At 45.7% G+C, this 13,305-nt stretch overlaps 1 protein-coding gene across 2 annotated transcripts in view; it reads right to left on the bottom strand.

Moving 5' to 3' along the window:
* Positions 1-611: 611 nt before the first annotated feature.
* The window catches only part of RHBDD1 (rhomboid domain containing 1), a 292,572-nt gene continuing 279,878 nt past the window's right edge, over positions 612-13,305 (bottom strand). For both annotated transcript variants that reach the window (XM_063916025.1, XM_063916024.1), the window contains one exon: positions 612-1,334. In XM_063916025.1, the coding sequence (XP_063772095.1) occupies positions 1,264-1,334 (71 nt within the window). In that variant the 3' untranslated portion in view covers positions 612-1,263. The remainder of the gene's footprint in view (positions 1,335-13,305) is intronic.

The raw sequence follows: 13,305 nt of genomic DNA, 5'->3' as shown, positions 1-13,305 counted from the left end.
CAATGCACTGCTGCACCATGTGAAAAGTTTTCTTTTTCAAGTGCTGCCAAAAGGTGCTGGGGTGGTAGAAGGAATGATTTAAGAACACTTTTTGACAGCAAGAGAAAAAGGTGTCCTTAAATGACTGGTATTGAATCTAAATACCGGGGAGCATGAACCAATTAATAAAGTGAGGGCAGTGCTTTCAGTATCCAATTTCTATAGTCTGTGGTCTGAAGCACGTAATTAAATGCATGCCTTTTTTCTTCACACTGTAAGAACGTAGAGCGCGGGGTCTGCAGGTCCACCGCATTATCTCATCCTGCATTCACTCACTGACACACAAAAGCCACCATCTGTGCTGTGCAGCATACATAGTGGCAACTAAAGAATTCCCATTCCAGCTTGCATCTTTGGAGAAATAATAATACAATAACACAAAACAGAAAAGGTTTCCTTTATAGTTTCTTGCCTAATGCACAAACTACATTACATAATGTGGGGTTTGTCTATTACTTATAGTTACTCACTGGTACCTTGCAGTGTAGGAGCCACTGAGCCAGCATAAAATGACATCTAGATAACTAAATACTGTTAAAACAAAACAAAAAAGTAATTAACAAACTGCAAACTTAGCAGTTGAGCAACACATTTTTATTCGTGCATATTGTTTACTTTGTAAATAACAAGAAATGTACCAAAATTCCGGTGTTTGGAATTAGCCCCCTCCAAACCTCAAAGTGATCTGTGCAGCCTTCTGCATGCGGCTGGATATGAACTCAGTTGAGAGTAAAAACATCACTTTAAATCCCAACCTACTAACATTTTAGTACTACCAACTTTGTTAATGTAAATGCTTCAGCTTTTTTACTTCCAATACCACTAGCTTTAGCCTCAGAAGAGTAAGAGGACATTGCGTCATTATTACATGTCATTCTTGTGCATCTACATTTGTATATTCCTTTGGTGAAAGTGCGACAAGAAACGTGGTTTCCCATAACAGAGCGTCTGGAAGGCACGAGTCTGGGCATTTACACTGTTCTATATGACCTAAAACATGGAGATATTTTTGGCCACTATATTTTCCTTCCAATCCTTTTCTTATGCATTGTTGCCTTTGCCAGACTGCAATGTGCCTTGAGGAGCCCTAATTAATACCAATATAAAGCGTCCGTAAAAAAATATACAATATTAACATACATTAAAAATAGGTTTAAAAAAATACATTGCAAATGTCTGCTTCCTTTAATAAGAATAAGCAACAGACGAAAATAGCCTTAAGTGTCATCTATCAAAGCGGTTTAATCTCCGTCTTCTGATTTCCTCCGGGGATAGAGGCCGAGATGCATGTTGTCCTAAGAAAAACACAAAGCAAACAATAAGAAAAAAATAAAAAATAATTTTATATATATATATATATATATATATATATATATATATAATGTTTTATATTTAATCAACAATGCAATATATTTGATACAGTAACTTGAAATATTGTAAGCAATAGTATAACATCTAATAACTTTATGTGTGGGATTAGTTGATAGTATAAAACTGAACCATCCTGAAATGCTGGAAACTAGGGACATTTCTCAACCACTGAAACTTAAATTATATACAGAATACTTGTGATCAGATAACATGGTCATTGCCTACGACATAACAGTATAATGACTGACATTGGTTTCACATTAAACTGTTACACGATAGAATATGACGGGTGACAGGAGGGTGGGTGTGAGGGAGGCAGCTGGACAGAGCTACGAATGTTACATAACAAAGTTGCAACAAAAGCAAATGATGGCAAATCTGTGGTTTTCCCTGTTTGATTGTTGGGTAAATTGGCCGGGATTCCGGCTGGCGGTATTGTCAGCGGTTGGGATTGCGACGTCTGTATCCTGACCACCGGGATCCTGATGCCAGCAACCTACCTGCATCCTGCTGGAGCCTGTCACACGCCAGGGGCAGCGGCCGCCGCGCTTACCCCTGCGTGGCTGCTGGTCTGTTTGGTGGTCCTCGTCTCCGGCGGTCCTCGGGTCCCGGCGTCTGGCTGGCGCGGCTCCCGGCGGTTCCCCGGAGCGTGGGCGCTGCCATGACAGCCGGCGTCACGTGGGCAGGGAGCAGGTGATGTCACGAACCCGCTTCACCAATCCAATAGAGGCGGGAGATTCAAAACCGGACGCCGGGCAGAGCCTCGGCGCCTGAGTATCGTCTCTTTTCTGAAGTGGATGTCAGAGCTCCCATACGCAGTGTGTATCCCAGCAGCTATACTCCAGTGCATCTAGCATTCAGGGTGCCTTCCTGCAGCACAGTCTCCAGTGATCCGAGCAACTAGTGTGTTCCTCTGCAGTGCAGTTGCCAGCGCTCCCTGGATTCAGCAAGGCCTGCGGGCCGAACCAACTTTAGTGTTTCCAGCGTTCAGTGTCATTTACCTTCGCTCACAAGTTCCTCATTCATCAGTGTCCTTAAACATCGCTCACCAATTCTTCAGTGTCATTCACCATCGCTCACAAGTTCCTCATTCATCAGTGTCCTTATACATCGCTCACCAATTCTTCAGTGTCATTCACCATCGCTCACAAGTTCCTCATTCATCAGTGTCCTTAAACATCGCTCACCAATTCTTCAGTGTCATTCACCATCGCTCACAAGTTCTTCATTCATCAGTGTCTTTTAACATCGCTCACAAATTCTTCAGTGTCTTTCATCATCGCTCAAAAGTTCTTTATTCATCAGTGTCTTTAAACATCGCTCACAAATTCTTCAGTGTCTTTCACCATCGCTCACAAGTTCTTCATTCATCTGTGTCTTTAAAACATCGCTCACAAATTCTTCAGTGTCTTTCATCATCGCTCAAAAGTTCTTTATTCATCAGTGTCTTTAAACATCGCTCACAAATTCTTCAGTGTCTTTCACCATCGCTCACAAGTTTTTCATTCATCTGTGTCTTTAAAACATCGCTCACAAATTCTTCAGTGTCTTTCACCATCGCTCACAAGTTCTTCATTCATCTGTGTCTTTTAAACATCGCTCACAAATTCTTCAGTGTCATTTACCATCGCTCACAAGTTCTTCATTTATCAGTGTCTTTAAACATCGCTCACAAATTCTTCATTCATCAGTTGAACATTGCTCACGAATTCTCCAGTAACTTTTTGACATTGCCCACAAGTTCACTTTCTTTCATGTGCCGCTGTATTGCTCCCTTCCCTTAATAAAGTTCCTCAGCATTCTTTCACCAAACCTATCAGAGTCTTGTATGAGGAAATCCTATATCCGACCATCCCTGCTCCGACCCACCTGTGGTTCCTTTTCCCGACCATCGGAAGAACCCCCGAGTCCACAACATCCCCAACCCAGGTCAGTGACAGTATACTCAGGCCCCATGGACCCGGGGGATCGGAACCCAGAGGCAAGCGCCATCCAGAATCTGGTTTCTCGAGTTCAAAGCCAGGAGATGGCACAAAGCCAAGTGATGCAGTATCTCCAGGAGTTATCTGGTCGGCTGGATCAAATTCAGGCTTCTCTGGCTTCAGTAGTTCCGGCTCCAGCTCCAGTACCCGCTCCTGTGGTTGTCCCTAGTAATGTTCAATCCCTGTCTGGAACCAGGTCACGCCTTCAGCTTCCCACTCCTTTTCGCTATAATGGGAATCCAAAGAATTGCCGTGGTTTTCTCAACCAATGCGAGGTTTGAACTTCTCTCACACAACTTCCCCACAGATCGGTCCAAGGTGGCGTACATTATTTCCTTGCTTGAAGGTTCAGCGTTGGATTGGGTGTCTCCGTTATGGGAGCGTTCTGACCCGTTGGTTTCCAGTTACACCATTTCATCACGTCATTCCGTAGGATCTTCGATGAGCCCGGCAGAACGACCGCTGCTTCTTCGGATTTGCTCCGAGTCCGACAAGGCTCCCGTTCAGTGGGACAGTATGCGATTCATTTCCAAACCATAGCCTCGGAACTGCGCTGGAATAATGATGCTCTCCGGGCCGCTTTCTGGAATGGGCTCTCTGACCGTCTAAAGGACGAGCTGATCACTAGGGACTTGCCAGATTCCTTAGAAGAGTTGATCTCACTCTGTGTAAAGGTGGATCTTCGTATGCAGGAACGAGGTGGTGAACGTAGTTGGACAGAACGATCCAGATTCCGGTCTCTCCCGACTAAGCAAACGATCACCCCAAGTCCAGACGAACCTATGCAAATTAATCGATCTCGGCTGTCCCCGGAAGAACGACAGCGCCGTCGTGAGGGTAGACTCTGCCTCTACTGTGGAGCTGCGGATCACTTTCTCAAGTTTTGTAAGTCCCGTCCGGGAAACAGGCAGTCCTAGCTTGTTCCGGAGGAGTCGAGTTAGAGGTTACATCTAAACCTTCTCCGACAGTGGACTGTTTACTCTCCGTGTCTCTGTTTTCTGGGTCTATAGCCAAACCTGTTAAGGCCTTGCTGGACTCTGCGGCTGCAGGGAATTTTGTTTCTCTTTCTTGCGTCCAAAAACTGGGTTTACAGTTACAATCCGTCGAACGACCTATTACGCTGACTGCCATCAATGGTACCCAAATTTCTAATGGTCTTATTTCAAGTCGCACAGTGCCAATCAAACTGCAGGTTGGAGCTCTACATCAAGAACATCTGGTTCTTGGTCTTCCTTGGCTTAAAGTACACAACCCTCACGTCGACTGGAAGACGTCACAAATAGTATCTTGGAGTTCATTCTGTCATTCTAATTGTCTCACTCCTGTCTACCCGCTCCGTGTATCTTCCAAGTCGATGAGGAGCTCATTCCGGAGGCCTATCGGGAGTTTGCAGACGTGTTTTCGGAACAGGCGGCCGATCAGTTACCACCCCATAGACCCTGGGACTGTCCCATTGAGCTCATCCCAGGGAAGATGCCACCCCGGGGGCGCATTTATCCTTTGTCATTGCCCGAGACCCAAGCCATGTCGGACTATATCAAGTCTAATCTGCAGAAAGGATTCATTCGCCCCTCTACTTCCCCGGCGGGAGCAGGCTTCTTTTTTGTGAAGAAGAAGGACGGAGGGTTGAGACCATGCATTGACTACCGCGGCTTAAATGAGATCACCATTAAGAACAAATATCCTTTGCCGCTCATCACAGAACTATTTGATAGGGTTCGCGGAGCCCATGTCTTCACGAAGCTCGACTTAAGGGGAGCTTATAATTTGATTCATAATCGACAGGGGGACGAATGGAAGACGGCCTTCAATACCAGGGACGGGCATTACGAATATCTGGTAATGCCGTTTGGGCTCAGTAATGCCCCTGCCGTCTTCCAAGGTTTTGTGAATGAAATCTTCCGAGATATGTTATACCTAAGTGTAGTGGTATACTTGGATGACATTCTGATATTTTCTAAGGATCTCACTGAGCATAGAATTCAGGTCAAGGAGGTACTTCTTCGTCTACGAAGGAATCATCTCTACGGTAAGATCTCCAAATGTACCTTTGAGGTTCCTTCAATTCCATTTCTGGGTTACGTCATCTCAGGTACGGAGCTTCGCATGGATCCGGAAAAACTGACTGCTATTCGGGACTGGACTCAGCCTCTTTCTTTGAAAGCGGTACAAAGATTTCTGGGTTTTGCGAATTACTACCGGAAATTCATAAAGGGATTTTCTACCATTGTGGCACCTATTACTGCTCTAACCAAAAAGGGGTCTAACCCAAGTCACTGGTCTTCTGAAGCTGTAGCAGCATTCGCCCAGTTGAAAGCAGCCTTTATGTCCGCTCCGGTACTCCAGCAAACAAATTTTTCAAAACCATTCTTCTTGGAGGTCGATGCTTCCTCGGTCGGCATCGGTGCCGTGCTTTCACAGTACTCCTCTGACGGGAAGTTACATCCATGTGGTTTCCATTCTCGCAAGTTCTCTTCTGCTGAACGAAACTACACCATCGGAGACCAGGAACTCTTGGCAATAAAATCTGTCCTGGAAGAATGGAGATATCTATTGGAAGGTGCTAAACACCTAATTACGATTTATACCGATCACAAGAACTTGCTGTATCTCAAGACAGCCCAGTGCTTGAATCCCCGTCAAGCTAGATGGGCACTCTTCTTCACTCGATTCTCGTTTGTCATTAAGTACCAGTCCGGGACGCTTAACACCAAAGCTGATGCTTTATCTCGTTCCTTGACGGCTTCAGATGAGGAGAACTGCGTTGGAAAGGCTTTGATTCTCAGTCCAGTTTCTATTTCGGCAGCTCCCACCGCTTTGGGTCCTCCTCCTGGGAGAATATCTGTACCAGCTGAATTTCGACCGAAGTTGTTGCAGTGGGCTCATAGCTCCAAGTTTTCCGGTCATCCTGGAGTTCAAAAAATGTGGGAGTTTCTACGAAGGTCATACTGGTGAGACACTATGAAGAAGGACATACAAGATTATGTCAACTCATGTCCTTAATGTGCACAGCACAAAATTCTTCGTCTGCCTCCTGCAGGGTTGCTTCATCCACTGTCCATTCCTAAGAGGCCTTGGACCCATATCTCTATGGACTTTGTCACCGAACTGCCCCTCTCCAAGGGTCACAATACCGTGTGGGTGATTATTGACCGCTTTTCTAAAATGGCACATTTTGTTCCTTTGACCGGGTTACCGTCAGCTCCCAAATTGGCTTTATTATTTATCCGTGAACACTTCCGCCTGCATGGGTTACCTCAGGAAATAGTCTCTGATCGGGGGGTGCAGTTCACTGCAAGACTCTGGAGGGCTCTCTGTTCAGCCTTACAAATAAAACTTAAGTTTTTATCTGCCTACCATCCTCAGACCAATGGGCAAACTGAACGCGTTAATCAAGATTTAAAGACGTTTCTCCGCGTTTATCTCTCTCCTTCGCAAGATGATTGGGTGGAACTGTTGCCCTGGGCCGAGTTTGCCCATAATCATTTGTACCACTCTTCCACTGGTGAGTCCCCATTCTTCATTAATTATGGATTCCATCCTCAAGTTCCAAAATTACCCGTCTGTCCTCCAGAAGATGTTCCTGCTGCAGCTTCTACTCTTCGGCACTTCAGTCAAATCTGGAGTAGGGTTCACGTTAACCTCAAGAAAATCTCCAGCCGCTACAAATTCTTTGCAGATAGGAAGCGACGGGCAGCTCCCCAATACAAAGTTGGTGATAGAGTATGGCTCTCTACCCGCAATCTCCGTTTAAGAGTGCCCGCTATGAAGTTTGCCCCGAGGTTCATTGGTCCTTATCCCGTGTTGCAAGTTCTGAACCCGGTTGTCTGCAAATTGGGTTTGCCTTCCCACTTTCGGGTACCAAATTCCTTCCATGTTTCTCTTCTTCGTCCCCTTATTTTAAATCGGTTCCATTCAGAGTCACCTAGGCCAACCTCTGTAGAGGCTGAAGCCGGAACGGAATTTGAAATTAAAGCTATTCTTGACTCTCGTTATCTTCACAAGAATCTGCAGTACTTGGTGGAATGGAAGGGTTATGGCCCTGAGGAGAGGAGCTGGGTCAAAGCTACTGATGTTACGGCCCCCCGACTGGTGCGGATCTTCCATTCCAGACATCCAACAAAGCCCGGGAAGTGTCCAGGGGCCACTCCTGGAGGAGGGGGTACTGTCACACGCCAGGGGCAGCGGCCGCCGCGCTTACCCCTGCGTGGCTGCTGGTCTGTTTGGCGGTCCTCGTCTCCGGCAGGCCTCGGGTCCCGGCGTCTGGCTGGCGCGGCTCCCGGCGTTTCCCCGGAGTGTGGGCGCTGCCATGACAGCCGGCGTCACGTGGGGTGGGAGCAGGTGATGTCACGAACCCGCTTCACCGATCCAATAGAGGCGGGAGATTCAAAACCGGACGCCGGGCAGAGCCTCGGCGCCTGAGTATTGTCTCTTTTCTGAAGTGGATGCCAGAGCTCCCGTACGCAGTGTGTTTCCCAGTAGCTATACTCCAGTGCATCTAGCATTCAGGGTGCCTTCCTGCAGCACAGTCTCCAGTGATCCGAGCAACTAGTGTGTTCCTCTGCAGTGCAGTTGCCAGCGCTCCCTGGATTCAGCAAGGCCTGCGGGCCGAACCAACTTTAGTGTTTCCAGCGTTCAGAGTCATTCACCATCGCTCACAAGTTCCTCATTCATCAGTGTCCTTATACATCGCTCACCAATTCTTCAGTGTCATTCACCATCGCTCACAAGTTCCTCATTCATCAGTGTCCTTAAACATCGCTCACCAATTCTTCAGTGTCATTCACCATCGCTCACAAGTTCTTCATTCATCAGTGTCTTTTAACATCGCTCATAAATTCTTCAGTGTCTTTCATCATCGCTCACAAGTTCTTCATTCATCAGTGTCTTTAAACATCGCTCACAAATTCTTCAGTGTCTTTCACCATCGCTCACAAGTTCTTCATTCATCTGTGTCTTTTAAACATCGCTCACAAATTCTTCAGTGTCATTTACCATCGCTCACAAGTTCTTCATTTATCAGTGTCTTTAAACAAACATCGCTCACAAATTCTTCAATCATCAGTTGAACATTGCTCACGAATTCTCCAGTAACTTTTTGACATTGCCCACAAGTTCACTTTCTTTCATGTGCCGCTGTATTGCTCCCTTCCCTTAATAAAGTTCCTCAGCATTCTTTCACCAAACCTAACTATCAGAGTCTTGTATGAGGAAATCCTATATCCGACCATCCCTGCTCCGACCCACCTGTGGTTCCTTTTCCCGACCATCGGAAGAACCCCCGAGTCCACAAAATCCCCAACCCAGGTCAGTGACAGAGCCTAGTACTGTGTAGATTTACTAGAAACATAAATAGAAACAGAGAATTTGACGGCAGATAAGAACCACTTGGCCCATCTAGTCTGCCCCTTTTTTTATCCTTTAGGTAATCTCAACCCTTTTTTAAACCTTAATTCTTTGTAAGGATATTCATATGTCTATCCCAAGCATGTTTAAATTGCTCTACAGTCTTAGCCTTTACCACCTCTGATGGGAGGCTATTCCACTTATCCACTACCCTTTCTGTGAAGTAATTTTTCCTTCAATTTCCCCTGAACCTGCCTCCCTCCAGTTTCAGTGTATGTCCTCGAGTTCTAATACTTCTCTTCCTTTGAAGAAGGTTGTTAAGACCCTTGATATATTTGAAAGTTTCTATCATATCCCCTTTCCTTTCTCTCCTCCATACTATACATTTAAAGATCTTTTAGCATTTCACACAATCTTTGCCTGACATAATATGTTTGGAGTCACACTGGAGGAGCTGCGCATCCTTGTCCTGTCAGCGTCTGTGTCCACTGCAGAGGGAAAATGGCGCTGGTGAGCTGCTGGATCCTCTCACAGTGAAGCCCCACCCCTTCATTGGCACGCAGTCTTCCCGCTTTTTTTTATACTGGCTGAGGAATCTGGTGCTTAAAATGGAGAGAACTGTTTTAAAAATGTTGTGCCAGTATGGGTACTCTATACGGGGATGCAGTTGTGTACTGTGTCCGGAGACGTATTCCACCCCGTTTAGAAGCCGTGTGTCTCCATACCCTCATGCCGCCATAATGGCCGCGCCCCGCTAGCTGGGATGTCGGCTCAGTACTCACTACTCTTCACTCTTCTGGCTCTGTTAGGGGTGGCGGCGTGCTGCGGGACTGTACGCTCGCCGTGATGGACTTGCGAATAGGTCCCTTAGGAGCTCAGTGTCCTGTCAGCAGGGAACGGGACCATGAACCCTTCAAGAGGTTGGCCCGTCCCCATCCCCCTTCCCCCTAAGTCCCACGAAGCAGGCAGGCTGGTGCCATCCAACCCTGCCTGAAAATAACAAACATATAAAATAAGTGTAGAAAACTCTTCAGGAGGTTCCTCCGTGCACATTTTCTAAACGGAGTCTGGTAGGAGGGGAATAGAGGGAGGAGCCAGTCCATACTATCAGATTCTTAAAGTGCCCATGGCTCCTAGTAGACCCGTCTATACCCCATGGTACTAAATAGACCCCAGTATTCTCTACGGACTACGAGAAAAGGATTTACCGGTAGGTAATTAAAATCCTATTTTTAGCCTTTGAGGGTAAGTTTTGTGATGTAGGCCACACACCCTTTTAGTTGCCCTTCTTTGTACACTCTCTAATGTATTTATATCCTTCTGGAGATATGGTCTCCAGAACTGGACACAGTATTCCAGATGGGGCCGTACCAGTGACCTATACAGTGGCATTATTACTTATTTTTTCCTGCTACTGATTCCTCTCCCTATGCAACCAAGCATCTGACTTGCCTTTCTCATTGCTTTGTTGCATTGCTTTCCTGCCTTTAAGTCACTTGAAATAGTCACTCCTAAATCCCTTTCCTCCTCAGTAGTTTCCATTATAGTACCCTTGATACTATATTTAGCCTTTGGTGTTTTGAGACCCAAGTGCATGATTTCGCATTTTTTTAGCATTAAACTGTAGTTGCCATGTTCTTGACCATTTCTCAAGCCTAGCTAGGTTATCAATCATTTGTTTTACCCCTCCCGGTGTGTCTACCCTGTTGCATATCTTTGTATCATCTGCAAAAAGGCATACATTCCCTTCAATAGCATTTGCAATGTCACCAATAAATATATTAAAGAGAACTGGTCCAAGTACAGATCCCTAGGGTACTTCACTGGTAAATTTTCCCTCCATAGATTGCACTCCATTTACTACAACTGTCTGTTTTCTATCCTGCAACCAGGTTCTTATCCATTTAAATGTTTTATATACCACCCCCATGCTTTCAAGTTTATTTAGCAGTCTGCGATGTGGGACAGTGTCAAATGCCTTACTAAAGTTGAGATATGCTACATCTACAGCTCCCCCTTGATCTATTATTTTCATCACAGAGTCAAAAAAGTCAATAAGATTTGTTTGGCATGATCTCCCACCAGTAAATCCATGCTGTTTTGGATCCTGTAAGTTGTTTGATTTAAGATATTCCACAACTCTTTCTTTTAATAGTTTTTCTATTACTTTCCAAACTACTGATGTTAGGCTTACTGGTCTGTAGTTACTTGCTTCTTCCTTGCTTCCACTTTTGTGCAGTGGAACTACATTTGCTTTTTTCCAGTCCTCTGTAATGGCACCTGTATTTAGTGACTGATTAAATAATTCTGTTAAAGGTGTCACCAGCACATCTATTAGCTCTTTTAGTATTCTTTGGTGTGTCCCATCTGGCCCCATTGATTTATCCACTTTTAGTTTTGAAAGTTCTGTTAGGACTTTCTCCTCTGTAAATGTACTTTCATCTACCTTATTTTTATGAATGTCCTTGCAACTTAACTGTGGCATCTTCCCTTCTCCTTCTGCAGTAAATACTGAGCAAAAATAATTATTTAGGTAATCTGCTATTGCCTTTTTTCCCTCCACCAAATGCTCACTCTCTGTCTTAAGTCTTATTATTCCTCCATTTGATTTTCTCCTTTCAGTACTAATGTACTGTAAAGTTACTATTGTTGAAAGTGGATATTGCATACTACAGAAGTGTCCTTATACAATGTGGCTTCAGATGCACCAAACAGTCCCTCCCTGCGTGCCAGGTCACGGGCGATTTGGACGCTCCAAGCATCTTTCTTGCTCAGTGCATCTTACTCGCTTATGTAAAGCAACTGGGAGCTGCACCACTGCATTGCTGGCATGCACTGATCTGATGTGTGACATTTGTACAGCTGTTACGACTCTGTACAAGTATTACAATTCAGCAGCCTTGGCTTTTGTTCATGCAGAGCGCCATTGTGCTTTGTTTTCAGACTTCTTTGCACACACATATACAAGTGTCGCATATCAAAGTAATCAGTGTAGTCTCATGAAGTGGTTTTGTCACACGTGACTGTGACCAAGACTGACATTCAAGCAAAAAAGATGCTCGCGCCAGGCCGTATAGCGTATTTAGGCTAGGTCTATGAAGACACATCTGTATATGTAGGATAATAATGATGACAATACATGGGATAGAGTGTAATGTGTGACTTGCTAATGTGTGTAAGCATACCTCCCAACAATGGTCGGAGCGTGACCATGCGCATGCTGAAGGAGTGGAGCTTCACGGCACCCCCTTTCCCTTCACTGTGGGGCATGGGCAGCAAATCTCCAAGATGCTGGGCTGCCCACAGGCTCACCGTACACTGTGAATAGATGCCACGCACATGCCATCTGTTCACTTGCTGCTTACCCGCTGCTCTGTGTGCTCCAACTCCCTGCCTGACCGAGAGATACTGCAGCACGCAGGTAGGACAGCATGACAGCCCTAGGAAAACGGGACTGTCCTGCTAAATGTGGGACCATTGGAAGGTTTGGGATAAGGATAGTAGTTCTGAGAATGTAGGGCATCCTTTAATATGGGGTAAGTAGAGATGTGTAATAAACAGAACCAAGTAGTGCTTAACAGTCAAGCAGTTGGAGACATTTATTTGAAAATATAAAATATAAAATACAACAACCTCCCGGGGGTATAGTACAATGTTAAAACATAACAATAATGCTAATATATAGTTATATAGCTAGACGTCCAGCGCGTAGCTTGGACACTAATTATAACAGAAATTAAAAGTTCAATTACTGACAACCCCAAAAGGAGAGTAATGAGTTCAATATTCAGTAAGTGTGCATATATCACAGGTTGAAATATAAGATGTAAATGCCAGTGCATTCGAGGTCACTCACGGCTGTATTGATGAAACAATGCTGCATGGAGCCCAGGGCAACGTTCGCCGATCAGCCGGTGTTTGGCCGGCAGGATTTCAATGGATGTGTATGCACGTAATCACCGGGCAGGAGCTGAATGAATCTGCTCCCTGGTCCTAACCCGTTGGCCAGGGAAATTAGAGCACCAGAGCCTCGGTGATGTGCGGAGTCCGTGCCGCTGAGTGCAGAAAGCCCAAATGGATCCCCGCCACCGGACCGCTGCAGACTAATCCGCCTCCGTGTCACCGATTGTCACAGGCAGGTATATTGTGGCACCGGAGCATGACGGCCAGTGGTGTAGGTGAGCTGACTGATAGCTTACTTCCCTGGGCGGCAGTATGCGGCAGTGATGAGAAAGCCTGAAGCGATCTCTGTGTGTATGTCCATGCCGAACCTGCTGATGAGGAGGCAGCAACGCTCTCACCGCCGGGCCGGAATGGATGCGTCTGGGTCTTATGCGGGTGTGCAGATGAATGGGGCTAAGTTCTCCAGGCGGCAATGAACGGGCTGGGCTCCCACAGGCGGCTCCAAGGCAGGCTTTGCTGAATGGCAGGGCAGTGGTGTTCCACAGGTGTATCACCTGTATCCTTAGTAGAGATGTGTGCAGTAGTTAGATGGGTTTACAGTCTCAATACCTTTCTACTAATAACCACAATCAAACATAGTAAGTGTGTTAAAATGAGGAACAAA

This window comes from Pseudophryne corroboree, chromosome 4, assembly GCF_028390025.1.
Source record: "Pseudophryne corroboree isolate aPseCor3 chromosome 4, aPseCor3.hap2, whole genome shotgun sequence".
NCBI lineage: Eukaryota > Metazoa > Chordata > Amphibia > Anura > Myobatrachidae > Pseudophryne > Pseudophryne corroboree.
Note: the sequence above shows the minus strand (reverse complement) of the source record. Positions and strands in the feature narration are given on the sequence as shown.